Here is a 21,917-nt window from a genome sequence, read left to right as displayed (position 1 = left end):
CGCTACCCCTGCTTTTGCCTAAATTTGACCTCACAGATGAATTCATCAAATCTTTGCCATTCTAAAAATGTATACTTTTAAAACTTTTTTTAGTAGTAATGAGGTCCAAAAACTTCCATAATTCCAGGGTTAAAATCACCCTTAATATTTGTACAACAACATAGTACTCTCTGGTGTGCAAATTTTGCCTTAATCATACATGTGTGGTTTCTTTTGAGAGCCAAATTAACCCCAAATGATACCTGCTGAGATTACACAAAGGCAGTTAACAGGTTTATGCTCCAGGCAGCCATTACAGACAGGTCATCAGTTCTGTGCTCCAAGCAGTCAAATTATTCAGAAACAATACTGTTATGCAAAGTAACTTGGGGAGAATGTTATGCCCCTGCCAGACTTTCCTGCCGCTTGCGGCTGCGGCAAGCAGCATGACATATCAGCCAATGACAGGCCTTGATTCGGTCTGGGTGTCTGTAATGCGTGTGTGTCATGCGGCAAGTGGCATGACAGTATAAAACCAGCATTAATGTTAAATTCCTTTAAATTATTTTCTTGAAAGAGAAAGAAACCGTTGACATGGAGTTTTCTTATAATTGGTCCCTTCCAGTCGTTGATGCCGTTTTGGCTCAGCTCACTCCTCAGTCAGGCCCTTATGAGCGAAGTGAAAAACTGAAAATGAGAACAATTGTTTAACCTGGATACACACAATTGTCCTCGCTTTCAGTTTTCTACTTCGCTAATTCTAGCCTGAGCGAGGAGTAAGCCGAGCCAAAACGCCATCAACGGCTGGAAGGGGGCCAATTATAAGAAAATTATATAAGACATGATTGTGTGAAATATTTCGTCACTGGGCGGGAAAAACCTCATATGTACTTTTGGCCCTTGAACATGGATAAAGCCTTGTAGGTGTAGACTTTATATTGAAGAGGTTGCTTCATCCATGTTCAAGGGCCAAAAGTACATGTAGAAAACACCTCATATTTACTTTTGGCCCTTGAACATGGATAAAGCCCTGTACATGTAGGTGTAGACTTTATATTGAATGGTTTGCTTCATCCATGTTCAGGGGCAAAAAGTATATATGAGGTTTTTCCCGCCCAGTGACGATCACATACATTTAAAAGCAGCATATAACAAGCAAATATAACACTTTAATAAGACACAACATTGGTTACATAGCTAGAGTAAATAATATTTCTGAATAATATAAGAATATCTACAAAAGATAAAAAGTACTGAAATACAAAATTCATTACAATATTGATAAGAATAATGCAATTATTTGGAAGGAAAAGGAAATTAATAATTACAATTACAAAATCCATACTCTAAAATTTATCAATGTGTATACAGACACAAGAAACTTGTACATCAAATTAAATGTGTGACAGATCCGCAGCTCCACCCCCACTCTTTTTCCTTTCAGAATGGAAATTTTGACATCAGAAAAGCTCTTATTTTCTTATGAGCCTGGTGACATTTTAGGCCTCCATTATATTGTTTATATTTACAGGTAGACCACACATACCACAAAATAAATTTTACTTCTAATATCAACCCCACTAGACTATTTGCAATTCACCTCTAAACTTTGGTAATTAAATTATTTTGGTACAGGCTAAGGCTGGCATTTTCGGGCGGGTTAGCGGGTACCCGCCCGAGATTACATTACCTGGGTAGGAAAAATGAGTTTTTTATTTTTTCGGTTTTGTAGTGTCCCTGCACCTAGACCTAAATGCTAATATCATTCATGGTTAAACTAAAAAAAAAAAAATGTCAAGATGTTTTGTTATTTTTTTTAGAAAATTGATAATTTGTATTCATGTTATAGTCTATTAATGATTTCAAAATGCATTGAATATGAATGCATTTTGAAATCATTAATAGACTATGACATGAATACAAATTATCAATTTTCATATTAAAAATACATGTTTTAATTTTTATACAAACATGTTTTAATTTTTATACAAAACAGACAAAAAAGCGATTTTCAAATCACAAAATCTGGGGCTGTAGAAAAGGTTGTTTTTTCGTCACCTAATAGAAATACAAAATGTAAACAAATGTCACAATAGAAACTCGATGATTAGATGATTTTATAAACAATTTTCTACCCAAATGCATGCTAAAAGGGCAAACAAATGGTGCATTAGATAGGGGAGGGTGCTAATATCAAATACCATACTATAATTTTCAGCAATGTTCTTCAGCGTGTACCGATTTGGCCACGGTTTATTCAGCGTAAGCACAGAAATGGGGCTCTGATTGGCTAATTGAATCACATCATCATCACCTAGTTCACCGATCAAACTGCATAGCAATGCGTGACCCAATTATTTTTACGCTAAGAGCAGTCGGACACCACTGACGAACATAGTGGAATTGTATAATAAAAATTGCTTTACAAAAATGTACATTTGTTCCAATTCATATTCTGATGAAAATATGACATTTTCCCATGACTTGTGTGTCACATGATTATACTGTACTTACTAACTCTTTATTACAAACTCTGTATGATGATATAAACTTTTTCAAATATGTACCGTAATATATATGTACCATACTATTATTACTATGACTATTGCTGAATAAATTGAATTGAATGATATAACATTTACTGCATAAAAATACTGTGCATAGTATATTTCAACATCAAATAGGAAATAATTCCATTTGATTAGGCTATAATTTATAATCTTATACTTAACATTACTGAAATACAATACACACCTCAATTTTTCAGATAATTATATAAATCGGCAGATTTCAACACACGTACAGTACTACTCCCTATTCCAGAAAAATAACAAACTTTTTTGGATTAAAATATATTATCATGTTTTGTCAATTGAAACATAGCTAAATCCTAATACTTTAGTTCTAACTTGCAATGAAAGTTTAAATTTTAATATTTTTGCAATTTTGGGGGAAATGGGCCAAAAACATGTTTTCTTACAATTACAGTCACAAAATTCTCAGATTTGGCACAAGTCTAGGCATTCAAAATCTTGAGTATAGGCTAAGCGTTAGCTCATAATTTTAATATTTTATGTTATTTTAAACAAATAATGGTTATACAAAAGATTCGAAAATTAGAATGCATGACTTGAAATTAGTCTTTGTACATGTCTTTGGGCTTGATTGTCAAAGCACACAAGAAAAGTCCCAAAAATGCAATTTTTTTGGCCCTTATTTCCAAATATTAAAATTGAACTTTTATTGCCAGTTAGAATTTTTTTAATCCCAAAAAATTAATGCTGTATTTTTCTGGAATGGGGAGTGGTATGCAATTCCACACAGAAGCAGATGAGGTAGGAAATACATTTTACAGAGGCAAGATATCATCTCATATAACACGGGCGACATCATTATTTAAAGTAAAACAACGAGGTGGGTTACGCCAATAATGTCGCCCGTGTTATATGAGATGATAGATGCACGGCATTGGCTGAAAACAATACCTTTATATTCTCATTCTTAAACATTTCAATTCAAATGAAAAATGTTAATCATAAGTATACCAAATTTTAATCAAATTAAATCCTACATTTTACAGCAAATTACCTAGGGCTTAGAATTGATCAGTCCAGTTGTTGCTATGCTCCTCTGATTGGTTCTAATAGCTTCAAATAGTTGATAGGCACACACTGAACCGTGTCATATTACACGGCTAAAAACCAATAAGATTGCAGGAACTTTTTAGTGTTTAAGATTTTCTGTTATGACTGGTGATACCATCCCATTTTGGATAAATGTGGAAACAATTCCTCGAGGTTTAAAGATTAGAAGCATGAACAAATTGTTTACATGCTTAATCATAATATTATATTCACACCAAATGGCTACACTTGATGATATACACACATAGTGCATGCGTTTCAATAGATTCAGCAGAATTTTGTTCTTGTTGAGGGCTCTATACCTACCTTTTGCTGGTTTTGCCACCCATCAGTTTACCAATTTTTCACAAAACGCACCCAAATTTGCCCTATTTGGCCTCCACTGAAAACCACCCATCTGATATACCAAAATGGCTGAAAGGGTACTACAAAACCGTGGCACATCCCTGTTTACCTTCAACCAGGAAGAACAACCCCAGGCATTTTTTTCTCATTTAGTACTTTTGTTAACATTCTTGTACTCCCTGTTGTAAGTTCTTCATTCTGGTGTGTTCCTTTAGCCATCAAGGTAATAAGGCTCAAGGGGTAGTTGGCAGTGTTGAGTGATGCAATCTATAAGAAAAATGAAATGAAAGAAACTACTTCAAAGATTTCATTTAAAAACTCCTTCCATCCAGTAATTCCATAGGTGAATTATTTCTGGATCAAACTTGAGCAAAGCAAGTGTTGACTTCTTGAACTGCTATATGAGCCTTAACCAGGACTGATTTATTTTTCAGCATACAAAGAACCTCATAGTGTACCATTGTTAGTGATGGGTTATTCTGTTTATTTTCCTACACGTTTAACGCATCAGTGATGCGTGCGTTTTAACATATTAACACGCATTGATCCAGCCCCGTCTGGCGACAAGATTTCATGAGTATACGATAGGGGCGGTGCACCTCACAAAACCGGAATTTCTAACAGAAATATTAGTACCAATGGCGCCGTACATAAGGTAAAATTTGCGAAGTCAATGGCCCAAACATGTCAGAAACTATGCATTATTTCGACGGATTAGTGTTAAATAATGAATGTTTTGAGCAAGTTACATGTAAAGTATTAAGGTCGTCTTCAGATTTTGTTACTTTCAACTGTTGATTAGCATTGAAAATTGAAGGTTGAAAATGACTTGCGTGTTACACGTTTACCACAATTGCTAAACGTTTAACGGATCATGCATGCGTTTAAAGGTACATGAAGTAGTAATGACTGCAGATCATTTTGCTAGAATTTTATGCCACTTGCAAGGTTCAAAGCCTGTGTGCATGTAGTGCTCTATAAATCAAAGCACTTGTTTGGTTTCAATCTGAATCTTTGTTATACTTACTGTTCTCTTGATAATTGTCCAAATTTGTGACATGATCAAGGGGAATGAGTCACATGTTGACCCTGGTCCAAAATGAGTTTTACACATGTTTCTAAAGAGGACATTGATATGACTTGTTGATATGACTTTTCTTTGCAAAGTTACAACAATTTATCAATCACTGAAAACAATATAAAACAAAAGAATTTTAACACTTCTTTGCCAATATCTCAAAATCAATATTAGCAACATCCGACTCATTTCCCTTGATCGTGTCACATTTATGCACTTTCATTCATGTACAGTTCAATTAGATGGTCAATTTTGCCAATTTCAAGGGTTTTTCACCATTTCTATGTAAATAATCACTAAGAAGTAACAAGACCCTATTATGTGTGAAGCTGACAATTTTCTAAATATGAATAGCCAGCCAGCTGATCTGCTGCACTAGATCCACTCTAAAACAAATGACTGGGCTATTCCAGTTGAAATCCTTACTCCCCCTATGGAAGACATGACCTTAATTTTCCACACAGGCAGTGTGAATTTCAAGTGGGGTTACCAGAATGTGTGACTCCATTTAAAATCTACACCCCCGTGTGTGGGAGATTAAGGTCATGTCTTCCATAGGGGGTGTATGGATTTCAACTGGAATAGCCCATTTCTACTAGGCTTCTAATACTCAGGGTTGCCAAACCCGCGATTTGGTAGCCCAATTGGGAGACTTTTGAGGATTTTTCCCGCGACTTTTGACAATTTCCTGTCCCATAGAAACCAATGGTTAAGAACAAATTTGGGTGACTTTTCAACTTTGGCTCCCGCGACTTCCGATAGTTTCCTGCCCCATAGAAACCAATGGTAAAGAGAAAAATTGGGCGACTTTTCGATTATTTGACCCACGATTTGGGCTGAAATCTTTTGGCAACCCTGCCCAATACTCACCTAGCACCCACAGCTCAGCAACAACAGGTGTATCTTTCATCTTCTTTTTGACATTGCCCACACACAATGTAGCATCACCCAGTGTGCCGGCCACTTGGCCGCCACAAAGTTGGACCAGTTCTACCAGACGTTCCTTGGGAGGAGAGGCGTTATCGGTGATATAGATGGATCCTGGAGGTGCAAACAGGTCCTGCTTGTAGGTATCACCAGCTTTGAGACGTTCTAGGCGAGAAATCTGTGGTAAACAAAGAAAACAAGCGGGTATTTTAAGCTACTTTGTCTTCATATAGATCTATGAGATGTTGCCTGTGAGCTAAGACTCTTTAGACTCTATGGTGTGATGTTGATTGATCCAGGAGACAACCCCCCACCCCACCCCACCCTGTTTGTAGCTATTACCAATTTTGAGGTGCTCTAAGTGAGAAATCAGCAGAATCTAGAGAAAACAAGCAAGTCCTTGTAGCATCAGAGGTATGTTACATACATACAAGATATATATAGCGCCTTTTACATAAAGATCAAGGTACACAACATTGAATGACAAGAACATACAGAATAATAAACAAAGCACAAAATTAATAAGCATAACAGTGAGATTTTAAGAGTTTCTTGAAGCTTGCGAATGAGCGTGCCTCCCTGATGTCACATATGGAGGCAATTCCACAGTGCCGGTGCAGCAGCTTGTAATGCTGTCACCAATTTGAAATTCTGCCAACATGAGAAGTGATTTGAGTTTTGTCCATTGATGATCTTGTGACCAGTCCGGAATGGGGTTGTTTTAGTGAAACTAAGTCAACGAGATATTGAGGCGCGGATCCTTCCAGGCATTTGAAGATGTAGAGGCAAACTTTGAAGTTGATGTTATGCAGCCTGACCTGCTCGTAGCCATCACCTGCATTCTAAGCAAGAAATCTGCAGTACACACAGAAAGCAAATTTTGCATCACCTTTGGTTTCCCCAACCACCCCATCATGACCTAAAGCCCGACTTCATCAGATATTAATTTTATCTACTTTCACCCAAATGCAGGGTTCGCAGGTTTTTGCCGCAAGTGGAAAAAACCACGGTTGCCAGCAAAAATGGCAAAAACTAAAAAATTGATTAATAGTTCAGTTTTTTCATCTCAAAACAAATGATTAAGTTACAAAAATAATTTCCTGAACGTAACAAGACCAGGTTTTGTAATTATAAGTACCATATTAAGAAATTAAAGGCATTCGTTTTTATTGCTCAAGTGCATTTAACCAAAATGTGTCATATATCAAATTCAAAACTTTTTCATTTTAAGGACTTGATAAGACAAAAAAATATGTTGAATGAGTCATTAAAAGTTTTGTGTTGCTGGTTATGAGCTTTCTGTGTTACTTTATAATATTTTAGTGACTATAATGTGAGTTTTTGCCAGTTTAAACCAGGCATAAACTGGTTTTTGCCAGTTTTTGCCACCCTTACCGGCAAAAACCGAACCCTGCCCAAATGATGATTTAACATGTTTTTTACCTGTCCTGCTGGGAAGTGATCATGCACTTCATATGGTTCTTCTGGAAGCCAATGGCCAGCTTCTACTGAGTTCAGCACCTGTAGTCATAAGGAACGTAATTATACAACTGTTTAGGGCAGCTCTACAACATTAAATAAGGCCAAAAAAAAAGATTGTTTGCTGGTCCTCCACCGACCGACCCATAATCTAAAAATCTTGAAAAAAGTTTTTTGTTTTTTTTACTGTACAAATGAAAATTTTAGAAATTCCAGAAAAAGCTTTTTTTTTCTTTCAACATTTTTGACATCCTGAAATTTTTTTTTACTGTTTCTAGACACTTCTAAACTGTTTTAAAAACATGAAAGTGGTATACAGTAGACAAATAGGCCTATCCCAATTCACAACTATTTGGGCTGTTTATTAAGCTAATTTAAGGCATACAGCTGACCGACCGACCCAATTCTGAAAAAGTTGTGGAGGACAAGCAAACTTTTTTTTTTTGCCTAATACATGCAAAACAACATAAATTCATGGCAATGTACGGTGCTTAAGTTGATTTACAAGCTTTTATAATTTGGGCTGATGTATTAAGGGGTGGGGTATGAACGTTTGGACAGTATTTATTTTGGGACATTAGAGCACATCAGACATATCGAATTGCATTCTGAATACGAAGAATGCCATTCTGATATCAAATAATTTTGATTTTTTGAAATTCGCAATTTAATACACATTTTATGGCAAATCATTAAAAATTGATATTTTTGATATTTAACAGTACTTGAAGTAAACTTTATATATCTGATGATTTATACTTAAAGTGTATGTAGGTGGGATGAAAAGCCGACGATTAATTGAAAATTTTGACCTTTCGTATTGAAGATATGGATTTTTTTCCCAAAACACCAAAAAAAATTAGGTCTTTTGGGGAAAAAATCCATATCTTCAATATGAAAGGTCAAAATTTTCAATTGACCGTCGGCTTTTCCTCCCTGCTACATACACTTTAAGAATATGTCATTAGATTTATATAATTTCTTCGAGGACTGTTATATATCAAAATTTGAAAAATATCAAATTTTTATAATTTGTCATAAAATTTGTATTATATTGTGATTTTCAAAAATGAAAATTATTTGATATCAGAAAGACATGCTTCGTATTCAGAATGTAATTCTGAGGTGCTCTCATGTACCACAAAAAATACTGTCGAAACGCAATAAATGCTCATTTTAGATCCCTTAACGGTTTACTATAATGACTCCTGCATTTTTTGGCCATGTTATGGACTACTTTGTTAGGAAACCATTTTATAAAATATATAAGTTTGCAACTTGATAACATTTCTTTGATATAACAAAATTAATACATTCATATTTGCTTTTAACTCGTCATTTTATGTCTCGCGAGATGTGTGCAAGTGTGGGGTGGGGGTGGGGGTGTGTATGCACTTTTGTAAGAGTGGACACACAGGTACCGATGGATGACAGGATGACTTTACATCCAAGAAGGTGATGATAGATGATAAAAACGCATTTAACAACGTCCACACTACACAGTAGCAACAGTCCACTGCAAGGCTATACAAGTAGGTATTACAAGCAATTCTTGGCCAAGGTAGAACACTAGGCAAATTTCTTCTCATTTTAATTGAATATTACTCCAATCTTTTTTCGTAATCTGTTGCAATACTGTAAACGTTCGCCTAATGGCGCACATGAGCTCCTTTGCTTTGGGGGTAAATTTCATGTGCAAATAGAGAGCTCCCTCCTCTGAAATCCCAACAAGAATTAAAGTTCCGTGCCCTTATTTGCCGGTGGGAATTTTATGGGAGGGCACTTTTAGGTTGTGCTTAAAATTCCACTTATGTCAAGGGAGCCCATAGTGCCATTAGGCGAACGTTTACGGTATATCTGTAAGATGGATCTATGTATTAATCCTTGTTTTGACATGTTCTTACATCAACAAAATAGGTAATAATAAAATAGAGCTAATGAATAATGAAAGAGTCACCTCATCATTCGACAAAAGATATATGTAACAGAAACTTATCATCAACTTTCATTAGCCTTATGCAATTATACAGTGTAACTAAACGTGCTTTGCAGCGATGGTCCAGACTATGAGAAAATAATGTGGACGATAACGAATACGATTATTGTTACTGCATTCCCTTTTCTCCAAGATTTAATATCATACTTATAACATAAACTGAGCTCAAAAAGAAACTTATAATTTTTCACCAGGTCATATTTTAAAATCCTGTCCATCAAAATCAACCAAAATTACACACATGCTTACTTCAATACTCTACTCCAAACACATTTCAGTAACCAAGCAGTTATCCAACTGACACAACAGCAAAATGCACTGACATGGAACAGCTTCCCGGACCATATTCAAAGCCCAATAATTGGCACCCAGCAAAAGAAATCTGTGAGAATGAGTACAAAATCCTTGCACATGTAATAATTCCCAAAGAGTAAGTGGAATAGTGTGGAACAAGACCTGTTTCTTGAAGAAAAGTGTGTGAAAAGAAAAAAGCAGCACCGTTTCATCATCTGCGCCAGGATCTTGTATGCATTCTTACAGATTTCTTGTGCTGGGTACCAAATATTGGGCTGTGAAAGTGGTCCAGGAAGCTGTTCCGTGTCAGTGCATTTTGCTGTTGTGTCAGTTGGACAACTGCTTGGTTACTGACATGTGTTTTGAGTCGAGTGTTGAAGTAATCCTGGGTGTTATTTTGGTTCATTTTGATTGACATGATTTTAAGATATGACCTTGTGATTCACAAGTTGTGAAAAATTATAAGTTTCTTTTTGAGCTCAGTTTATCTTGCACTTACCCATTCCATAGAAAGTAGCCAGCAGCCTCTAGCGATGCCAGACAGTACATTTAATGTTCTTCTATGATCTCCACATACTACATGGGTGGTACTGTCAGACACGGTGTCTATCACCTTAAAATGCTTCAACGACTTTGCTATAGACAACACTAACTCTTGATCTCTGAAGTTATAAAAAAGAGAGAAAACAAAGACTTGTCATTAAGGTTAGCAACTATTTTAAACTGTTGCCATTTGGTAGTTCACAGCATCTTGTGAATGGTAGTGAGCTTTGGCAAAAATTGCATTGATCATTTCATAGCGAGTGTGTAGACTGTAGACTGTAGAAGAATTCAATTATCAGATATCGTCAGCCTGCTATGCTTTTTGCCCAAGTCATTTTTTGTAATTTTGAGAACAAAGTACAAAATATGGTTCAAGCATGCATTTAAACATATCACCAATCTTTGCACAAGAATAAATGATAAGGAAAAAATGAAAGGGGATAATCTGAAATAATTACGGTGATAACGTAACTGATGCATGCTTGAACATGTATTCGCGATTCCATTTGAAAGTTTAACTGTATCTTTAATACTTTAATAGGAATAGGGATGGGTTATTCCCGTTTATTTTCCTACACGTTTAACGCATCAATGATGCGTGCGTTTAACATATTAACGGCACGCACTGATCAAGCCCCGTCTGGCGGCAAGATTTCATGAATATACAATAGGTGCGGTGCACCTCACAAAACCGGATTTTCTAACAGAATATGTTAGTACCAATGGCGCCGTACATATGTTAAAATTCGCGAAGTCAACGGCCCAAACATGTCAGAAACTATGCATTATTTTGTCGTATTAGTGTTAAATAATGAATGTTTTGAGCAAGTTTCATGTAAATTATTAAGGGATCTAAAATGAGCGCTTATTTGCGTTTCGACAGTATTTTTTGTGGGACATGAGAGCACATCAGACCTATCGAATTGCATTCTGAATACGAAGCATGTCTTTCTAACATCAAATAATTTTGATTTTTTGAAAATCACAATATAATACCAATTTTATGACAAATTATAAAAATTTGATTTTTTTCAAATTTTTGATATATAACAGTCCTCAAAGTAAATTATATAAATCTAATGATATATTCTTAAAGTGTATGTAGCAGGGAGGAAAAGCCGACGGTCAATTGAAAATTTTGACCTTTCGTATTAAAAATCCATATCTTTAATACTGTAAAGGTCAAAATTTTCAATTGATCGTCGGTTTTTCATACCACCTACATACACTTTAAGTATAAATCATCAGATTTATAAAGATTACTTCAAGTACTGTTAAATATCAAAAATATCAATTTTTAATGATTTGCCATAAAATGTGCATTAAAGTGCGAATTTCAAAAAATCAAAATTATTTGATATCAGAATGACATTCTTCGCATTCAAAATGCAATTCGATATGTCTGATGTGCTCTAATGTCCCAAAATAAATACTGTCCAAACGTTCATACCCCAGCCCTTAAGGTCGTCTTCAGATTTTGTTACTTTCAACTGTTGATTAGCATTGAAAAATGGAAAATTGATGATTGAAAATGACTTGCGTGTTACATGTTTACCACAATTGCTAAACGTTTAACGGATCATGCGTGGGTTTAACGGTACATGCGTTTAACGTTCCCATGCCTAAATAGGAATAACTATTATAGGATATTGCTAGCTCTAAACCTTTATGCCACTATGTGAAATGAAAACATTGACAAATCACTATGCACTATTGTATTGTGACCGATGATTTGGCTTAACATGCTCAATTTACACCAACACACTCAGCTTCTTTTAGAAACACTACACAACTATGTTGCTTTCAATACGAGATGAAATTGGCCAAGCTTTCAGATAAATAGTCCACTAATCAAACATTGTATAAAGCCCGGGAACAGCAAAAAATACACAAAACTAAAAACAAAAACAAACTTACGTTGCATGCATGCTTGTCATAACCAGCGTAGGCTTTCCCTGAAATGAATAGAAATGTCTTATTTACAGTAATTCAGGATATGCAAGATATTTAGACATTTGAAAAAGAAAACAAGCAAGTCATGATGCTGTTCAGTTAGTGATATAATTTTAATCTCCTTGATATTGTGTTTAACGTATTCACTATTAGACCCTGAAAAGCTGTTGTTTCTTTCTTGCCAATTTCAAGCAGTAAATAAGTTTCAAAGTTGATTTCACAGTACTTTGGGTCAATATTCACCCAGTTGTGTCCATTTTCATATTTCAGTGATTTCTTCCCATACCATATTTTGTTTCATCAAAAACGAAATATAATCATTTTCCAAGTTACTACTCCCATATTTTGTTGACAGACATCTTTTTCAGACTACACATTTAGCAAAGATGAGATTTCTCAATTTTTCATGACTCTTTGGATGAAGTCAACCCTCTATTCAACCATATATAGATGAGTTGACTTGTGATGTCATTGCCTGGCAGTATGCAACCGCATACATAGTAAGGCTATTGAATAGTGTAGTGGTTGTATGCAGTTTGCTCAAGCATATCGATATACCAGTCCCTTGCTTTTGTTGATAAACATTGAGGTCAACTCATCTCTAACTTCCAGTAACATCCAGATAGGCAATCTTACTCCTTACCTTCTTTGATTTGCACACACTCTCACTTGCTAGTCTCACCCTTTTCTTTGGTTTTGTTGTGCCCAAAGTTGAATCTGCATAGAATATAAACATACGAAAGAAATATGAGGAAGAGACAGTTCTCCATAAAATGTTCTCCACTTAGTAGTATACATTTATACTCATAAGGCAAATCTAACTTGACACACCCAAAGTTCCTCTCTGAACTTCATTAATTTTTGTAAAATAAATTTCATCATAATTAATTTTAATCTATGATTTTGGTAAGAATATGCTTAATTTTGTATTTTGTTTAAAAACATGAAATTCTTTTTTTGTATTCCTTCTGCACAAGAGATGCTGGACCTTTAGTGGTGGTGGTGGGGGAGGGTGGTAATATTTTTCTTGCCCCTCCCCCCATTTTTAAGGCAAAAATGGAAAATTACAAAATTTCCACTTTTGCAGCAACTGCATGCAAAATTCGTTGATTTTGCCCCCCTAAAAACATTCCTGGTGCCGCCATTGTGGACCTGTAAAAACTTGCCCAAAGATGACAAGAAATGCACTTTCAATTAACTCTAAAATCAGATAATTGTAATTTCTCTTACCAGCACTATCATTATCTGTACTTGTTTCTAGCTTTGAGCCATTTCTTGACCTGCTGCCTGTTTGTCGCTTTCCTTTCCTGCTGGACACGCTACCACGACTCACATCAACATCCTCATCGCTGCCCGCCGATGAAGAATTGACTTCCCTGAGGGCGCTTGTCTTGCGCCTCTTTGCTTGCGATGCTGGTCGTGTTTTCTTCTTAGTGGAAGGTTGCTCTTTGAATTCCTCCAGACTCCTGCGACTGGTTGGGATGAGGGTGATGTTGCTACTCTGGGTTGAGACATTTTGCTGCGAACCTGAAAGCAGGAATAGGTCAAAAATTATGCATAATATGCAAGGGAATGTATCCACTGGAACTGGTTGGCTTGTCTTCGATGAAGTAGTACCTGTGTTGGCATACGTTTTGCAACTCCGCATGAAATTATATGATGCCCTGCTTGTGCTTGTAGTCTTACCAATACACATAAGTAGCATTGTAGGATTCAACATTGATTGGGGGAATGAGGAGCTCATTTACGATTTTACATTACCCTATTGAAAGAGTCCTAACACTTTAAACAAGCTCTGTAGGTCAAATTTGGTACACTTTGTTAGTCTCCTTCCAGTCTTCCATTGGTTTTCTGTTGCATCATATACATGGGATTTAGATGTTATTTTACATAAATGAATAATTCCTCAAGTAAAATTTCCATGTTACTGCCATCTTGATTCTTGATGCCATATTGTAACATTTGCTGAGGAAGGATGCCCTCAATATATTTCAAAATTCTGTTTTTTACACAATTGTACTGTTCTTTAGTAAACTAACATACCCTGCAAAAATCTTAGACGTTTAGGTGCTGTAAATTTGTCAAAATCAGAGATTTTGAATAAAACGTCTGAACAAGACATTTAATTACGGTATTACGATGGAAATATTAGTCCAACATGTACGCAATGCTCATAACACAGTATGTACATGGCGTGCGGGACAGTCATAACATATCAAAAGAACCGACCAAAGTCACGTTTGAAGGAGTGGCTCGCTTTGGTGATATATGCACTGGTATTAAATAGTGATTTTCTTTGTATTGCCCTGTCTGTTTGGGCCCAAATTAAAAGAGGACATATCTGACAGTGAAAACTAACATTTTAATGAAAAAACAAACAATTAAATTTCTTATGGAAATGTTACATTATGGCTTTAATTATGGCTGCATGGCGACAATCATATTCTTACCTTTAGGAGGCTCATTTTCAGATTCCGATGACGAAATTAATTTCTTTCTCTTCCTAGATGATGACAACATCTTTTGTCTACCAGTGCTCTCTTTCTTCTTCCCTTTAGAGTCTTCCTCTTCTCCAAGCGTAAGAAACATATACGGATCATCACCTAGTATGGTTTGTGTTTTCTTGGTGGTAGACTGTGACGGAATGATGAGTTCTTCAGATGGTTGGCACTGAGTTGACATTAACCTTCGCCGCCTCTTTTTTGTTGTAGTTTGAAGCGGAATGTCAGCTAACTGATCAGTCTCCTTTGGAGCAGATTCCTTGGAATCAGGAGGGAGTGTCTGAGCAACACAAGATGCAGAACTTGTTCCTGCTTCATTAATGCTTTGTTTTGGAACTCTTACAGATAACTTGCGTCCCTTTTTGCCTTTCGTTGTGTCACATTTTCCTTCACTTTTGGAAGTTGATTCTGCATCTTTTAAACTCCGATCTTGATCAGTCTCTGTATGAGCAGATTCCTTTGATTCAGGAGGGAGTGTCTCAGGAACACAAGATAAAGAACTTGTTCCTGCTTCATTAATGTTTTGTTTTGGAACTCTTACAGATGACCTGCGTCCCTTTTTGCCTCTCTCTGTGTCAAGTTTTGTTTCTGATTCATTAATGTTTTGTTTTGGAACTCTTACAGATGACCTGCGTCCCTTTTTGCTTTTCGTTGGTTCACCTTTTCCTTCACTTAATCTATTGGATGCCGATTCTGCATCTTTTAAACCCTGATCTTGATTCTTTGATTCAGGAGAGAGTGTCTCAGTAACACAAGATGCAAAACTTGTTTCTGCTTCATTAATGTTTTGTTTTGGAAATCTAACAGATGACCTTCGTCCCTTTTTACCTTTTGCTGTGTCATCTTTTGTTTCTGCTTCATTAATGTTTTGTTTTGGAACAATAACAGATGACCTGCGTTCCTTTTTGCCTTTTGTTGTGTCCCCTTTTCCATCACTTAATCTATTTGAGGATGATTCCGGAGGGAGTGTCTCAGTAACGCAAGATGCAGAATTTGTTTCAGCTTCATTAATCTTTTGTTTCGGAACTCTTACAGATGACCTGCGACCCCTTTTTGCTTTTCGCTGCATCACCTTTTCCTTCACTTAATCTATTGAAGGACGTTTCTGCATCTTTTAAACTCAGATCTTGATTCTTAATACCATCAACTGATTTTTCCTCCGATTCACCAGAATGTCTCTGCAGCCTAACTGATGATCTCCGACCTTTCTTCACCCTGGAAAGTTCAGAAGCTCTGCTTCTTTTAGTTTTACCCTCCCTTTCCTCATTCTCAGCATCGGTTGTAGTTTCAGACCTGTCGTCATTTTCAAATGACACTTTTCCTTTTCTCTTCCCTGCAGATTTTCTCTGTTCTTTTTGTCCAGATGACATTCTCTGTCTTTTAGCCGGGCGCTGTTCTTTCTCAGTGTCGCTAGACTCGGCGGTGTCATGCATCCTGCTGTTGGTGATCGTGGAATCTGTATCGTTGCTACTAGAGGCTGCACTACTACTGGAGAACAGCTTACTTTTCATCAGTGGTACTCGTCTGGTTGGCGATGAGTCATCGGTACTTGAAAATACTGAGGAGGAAATGCAAAGAAATGCAAATATAATGAAAAGTGAATCATTGTGCAATTATACTCTTGTTACTTAAGCCATAATGTACGATCTTATAATATGAAATTGGTTAATTTTTTCAAACCTGATTTTTTTGCATATTTGTAATGTTTACACATGTCCCAATTTGCACCTAATGAAATCGGCTAAATTTGTTGTCTTTGTAGGTCAACAGAGCAAAGTTATATATTATCATAATTAAAAAAATTATGATAATATGTCCTCCCATAGAACTGCATGTTAAATGGCCAAAATAACCAGTGGGGTTTCTTTCACTTTACCTTGTTATTTCAACTTAAAATGGACAGCAACCCTTCCTGCCAGTTATTACTAATATTATTTCAACATTTTGAATAAAAAAAATATAATTTGACGGAAATCGTACATTAAGGCTTTAATTCAGCTTCTTTTTAATACACCGGACTTGTCAGGGCGTGAACTTAATTTTTTTAATCATCTGGATAACCAGGCCAGTTCATGTAGCTCCCAGCTAAAACGATGAGTAAAACGATGAGTCACACGCACTAAGCAGATGTTTCGTGGTTGCACTAAAAAAAGGAGTGCATCAGGACAGAATATTTGGTTTAGGCGAACCAAATATTTGGTCTTTATATTCCCTTGGTGGAGTGAACCGAATATTTGGTTCAGATCAAACCACAGCGAACCGAATATTTGGTTCATGATTCCCCCTGGCGTAGCGAACCGAATATTTGGTCCAGAGCAAACCACAGCAAACCGAATATTTGGTTCATGATTCCCCTAGTACTAACTAACTGAGCGAGTATATAACCAAATGATCTGTAGAGTTAAGGTTTTACCGTCGTTACTAAACCTATCGACCAAATTTTTTTAAATTGACATATTTTGTACAATGATATGTGTAGATAATAAATCTGTAAATAAAACAGGGGGAGCCGGACCTCACTTTTGAGCTACAGCCGTTTTAAAAGAGGTGTACATTTCCAAAAATCTCTGTACACTTCAATGGCAAAATCAGCAATTTGCCCAAAATATATCACCTTTTGCGTTGTATTAAAAATTGTCGAGACAAAATTTTTTAATTTTATATATGTTATGAAAAAGAAAAAGCTCTATAAAATCGCGCCAAAAAAAAAATTGGGGGTACGGACCTAGTTTTCAAGCGTAAATTGACCAAAATAGGTCAAAAATGCATTTTTCTGCGACACCATGCGTAGTTAATTGCGACGTGGATATTTTGGTGCGTGCTAACGCGCTGGTATGAAGCGATCTGATGCGGATCAGCGCTCATTTACGCATATGGCCACAAAAAAGGAATTGTCTGTTTACGCAGGGAATTTTTCACTGTAAAAAAAAGTTTCCTAAAAAAAAAAAAAAGATACTTAGGCTAAGAAGTGTCCATAATTAGGAACAATTATAATGATGTCGACTATTATAATTAAGGCTAAGAATATTTTTTTTTTAAATATCATTTGATGTATTTTGGTCACAAACGGTGTAAGAAAGACTCCCATTCTGCAAAGATATTGGGCCAAAGAGTTATCAAGTTACACAAAGTGAGTTATTTTCAGCTTTATGTTCACCTGACTCGAATGACCAAAAAGAGGATTTATTAAAGATGTTAAAGCGAAGCGTTTGACACCATGTGCGGAAGCGTTTGACTATAATAGGCCTACAATTATTATAGGCATAGGCCTACTTAGCATCCTTAGTGCCGTTTACCGAGAGGAAAACTTTTTGGTCACAAAACTATAGGCCTACGGAATTATCTCGAGGTGGATTCATATCATCAATTGTTGCAGTTCAATTAAAGCAAAGTTAAACGCTGGGTTGCCTATAGCTGTAGAAAAACGTTTGGCCAATTATGATATCATTTTTGTAAATGTATGACACATTTTTTTAAACCGAATAGTTTTGATGGTGTTGCCTATATCGCATGCATTATGAATTCAGTGCACGTAGTAGGTCTTTACCCAATAACACAAAATGCTTTAAACATTTAAATGGTGGATTATAAACTTTTAAAACATTTTAAAATAACAATCAAAAACATTGAACACTTGCTGCAAAACATATTCTTAGTTGGAACAATGTTGCCAAAATAATATATGTCTACAATAACATTTTCACATGTTTTTAATTTTGTTGTAGTGTGTTTCATTATGAAACGTTCTACAAACTTATATCCTTCAATAGGCCTGTAATATACCGTAATGCTTACCCAACATTTAGGCCAAAATACTATTAAAACGAATTAACCAATTTAACCAACACTCGTTTAGGCCTAATGTTAAAAAAACCCTGATTCTGTGTTTGTTTGGTAGGCCTATAACTTCTTACCATCTATTGGACCCTACTGTCGTAGGCCTACTTTGAGGTCCGTTATTACTGGAAGCACGCTGGCAAGATTTGGTTTGTACATGTATTTAATATATTAGAAAGCGACCTTTTTTTTTTTGCGCTCAGCAAACATTGTTTTCTTTATTTTTTGGCCCTAGTTATCGCGGTGCGCAAAAAATAGCATTGACACGCACAACACGCATCGTTCTCTGCGATGTCTGCACGCATAACGCCGAACACGACGCAGCGACGTACGCCTTTGAAAACAGGCGCAATAGTCAAGTCGACTCGGCTGACGACGGTAAAACCTTAAGGTTATTAATTATTTTAAACTGTTGTGATTTGGTAGTTCACAGCATCTTACGAATGGTAGTGAGCTTAGGCAAAAATTGCATTGCTTAATTCATAGCGAGCGTGTAGAAGAATTAAAATATCACATATATACTTTTATAGGTGCTGCGGTTCTTGAGTTACGTTGTGAAGAGGGCTGAAACAACAACACTTTTGTAAAACGTACATAACTAATTAACAACAATAAATTAAGCAAGTTTGCAGAGTATACGATTTGTAGAATGAACTTTTGCAAAACATTAAGGTGTTAATTTTCAATAATATATTGATCTAGATAATGAAAATCAATTTTTAGGTTGCTTCGACCAACAATACCTCGTCTACCCTTAAGGAGAGTTCTGACTGAGAGTTTTGACTGAGTTGATTGACCGTGCATGTTTATATGATGTAGACCTGAATAAATGTTCTATACTGATAGGTGAATCAAAGAAGAATAATCAACCTGCAGGGTCAGAAATTCAGCGAGAATCCATTCTCGCAAAGATTCTGGTCAACAAAAGTTATATGGCGAGAATCCATGGATTCTTGCAAAATTCCAATGGGAGAATCCAAAAGGATTCTCGCATTGTGGATTTCTGACCCTGGCTTGGTATTTGTCTCCAATCCATAAAGGATACACGTTTAAGAGTTTTAACATTAATTGCTACACCCTAAAACTATTTAATAGCTGGCATTCCAAGCTTTATTAGATACTGGCAAATATAATCAACATCATACATATTATACACCACACTTGTGAGAACCAGTCAACTTAACCCACCCCTGGCAAATCAATACTCTCTCTGCATTGAAATTTGTCAGACTATACATTCAGTACCGCCGACAAGGGGGTTTAAGAGGGTGTGTTACCCCCGGGCCCGGAGTCCTAGGGGGCCATAAAAAAATAAAGAAAGCATACCTTAATGGGACCATAAAAGCAAAGAAAAGAGACGTCAGGTGCCTGAAAAAGGGGCCTGTGCGATCATTTTACCTCCAGGCCCGTAACGGCTCTCGGCGGCACTGTATTCTTTGGTTTGCTTCATATACTCATCAAATTTAGCTGTGTTATCAATCATTTGGGTGATATAATTGAACTTTGTTCTTCTAAAGTGCGACTTAATTTTATCCTGTAAATCAAAACTTACTTGTGCTGGTAGGCGTACCCATTTTTCTTTTAGACAATGAATCCAAGGCTCTTCGATACTCTCTGGAGTGTTTGGAATAAGGGATATCGTCGGTGTCAGGTCTGGTCCTATGATATAATTGAACTTTGTTCTTTTAAAGGGCAACTTAATTTTATCCTGTAAATCAAAACTTACTTGTGCTGGTAGGCGTACCCATTTTTCTTTTAGACAATGAATCCAAGGCTCTTCGCATACTCTCTGGAGTGTTTGGAATGAGGGATATCGTCGGCGTCAGTATGATATAATTGAACTTTGTTCTTCTAAAGGGCGACTTAATTTTATCCTGTAAATCAAAACTTACTTGTGCTGGTAGGCGTACCCATTTTTCTTTTAGACAATGAATCCAAGGCTCTTCGCATACTCTCTGGAGTGTTTGGAATGAGGGATATCGTCGGTGTCAGGTCTGGTCCTATGATATAATTGAACTTTGTTCTTTTAAAGGGCAACTTAATTTTATCCTGTAAATCAAAACTTACTTGTGCTGGTAGGCGTACCCATTTTTCTTTTAGACAATGAATCCAAGGCTCTTCGCATACTCTCTGGAGTGTTTGGAATGAGGGATATCGTCGGCGTCAGTATGATATAATTGAACTTTGTTCTTCTAAAGGGCGACTTAATTTTATCCTGTAAATCAAAACTTACTTGCGCTGGTAGGCGTACCCATTTTTCTTTTAGACAATGAATCCAAGGCTCTTCGCATACTCTCTGGAGTGTTTGGAATGAGGGATATCGTCGGTGTCAGGTCTGGTCCTATGATATAATTGAACTTTGTTCTTTTAAAGGGCAACTTAATTTTATCCTGTAAATCAAAACTTACTTGTGCTGGTAGGCGCACCCATTTTTCTTTTAGACAATGAATCCAAGGCTCTTCGCATACTCTCTGGAGTGTTTGGAATGAGGGATATCGTCGGCGTCAGGTCTGGTCCTATGATATAATTGAACTTTGTTCTTCTAAAGTGCGACTTAATTTTATCCTGTAAATCAAAACTTACTTGTGCTGGTAGGCGTACCCATTTTTCTTTTAGACAATGAATCCAAGGCTCTTCAGCATACTCTCTGGAGTGTTTGGAATGAGGGATATCGTCGGCGTCAGTATGATATAATTGAACTTTGTTCTTCTAAAGGGCGACTTAATTTTATCCTGTAAATCAAAACTTACTTGTGCTGGTAGGCGTACCCATTTTTCTTTTAGACAATGAATCCAAGGCTTTTCGCATACTCTCTGGAGTGTTTGGAATGAGGGATATCGTCGGTGTCAGGTCTGGTCCTATGATATAATTGAACTTTGTTCTTTTAAAGGGCAACTTAATTTTATCCTGTAAATCAAAACTTACTTGTGCTGGTAGGCGTACTCCATTTTTCTTTTAGACAATGAATCCAAGGCTCTTCGCATACTCTCTGGAGTGTTTGGAATGAGGGATATCGTCGGCGTCAGGTCTGGTCCTATGATATAATTGAACTTTGTTCTTCTAAAGTGCGACTTAATTTTATCCTGTAAATCAAAACTTACTTGTGCTGGTAGGCGTACCCATTTTTCTTTTAGACAATGAATCCAAGGCTCTTCGCATACTCTCTGGAGTGTTTGGAATGAGGGATATCGTCAAGGCGTCAGTATGATATAATTGAACTTTGTTCTTCTAAAGGGCGACTTAATTTTATCCTGTAAATCAAAACTTACTTGTGCTGGTCGGCGTACCCATTTTTCTTTTAGACAATGAATCCAAGGCTCTTCGCAGATACTCTCTGGAGT

General features: G+C 36.4%; 1 protein-coding gene across 2 annotated transcripts; it reads right to left on the bottom strand.

Annotated features, from left to right (window-relative positions):
* Positions 1-3,352: 3,352 nt before the first annotated feature.
* Positions 3,353-20,402, bottom strand: LOC140165913 (uncharacterized). 2 transcript variants are annotated; one of them, XM_072189256.1, is made up of 9 exons: positions 20,303-20,402; positions 14,689-16,297; positions 13,469-13,765; positions 12,882-12,955; positions 12,203-12,240; positions 10,242-10,404; positions 7,417-7,494; positions 5,917-6,151; positions 3,353-4,235 (listed from the first exon to the last, which is right to left on the bottom strand). In XM_072189256.1, exons 2-9 carry the CDS (start codon positions 15,806-15,808, stop codon positions 4,180-4,182), a joined length of 2,061 nt encoding a protein of 686 aa, XP_072045357.1. In that variant the 5' UTR covers positions 15,809-16,297; positions 20,303-20,402; the 3' UTR covers positions 3,353-4,179. The 2 variants fall into 2 exon arrangements, with proteins under 2 accessions (XP_072045357.1, XP_072045356.1); XM_072189255.1 differs by lacking the exon at positions 20,303-20,402 and adding an exon at positions 20,129-20,225.
* Positions 20,403-21,917: the final 1,515 nt, after the last annotated feature.

This window comes from Amphiura filiformis, chromosome 12, assembly GCF_039555335.1.
Source record: "Amphiura filiformis chromosome 12, Afil_fr2py, whole genome shotgun sequence".
NCBI classification, from domain to species: domain Eukaryota; kingdom Metazoa; phylum Echinodermata; class Ophiuroidea; order Amphilepidida; family Amphiuridae; genus Amphiura; species Amphiura filiformis.
This window is presented reverse-complemented; position numbering and strand designations above follow the sequence as displayed.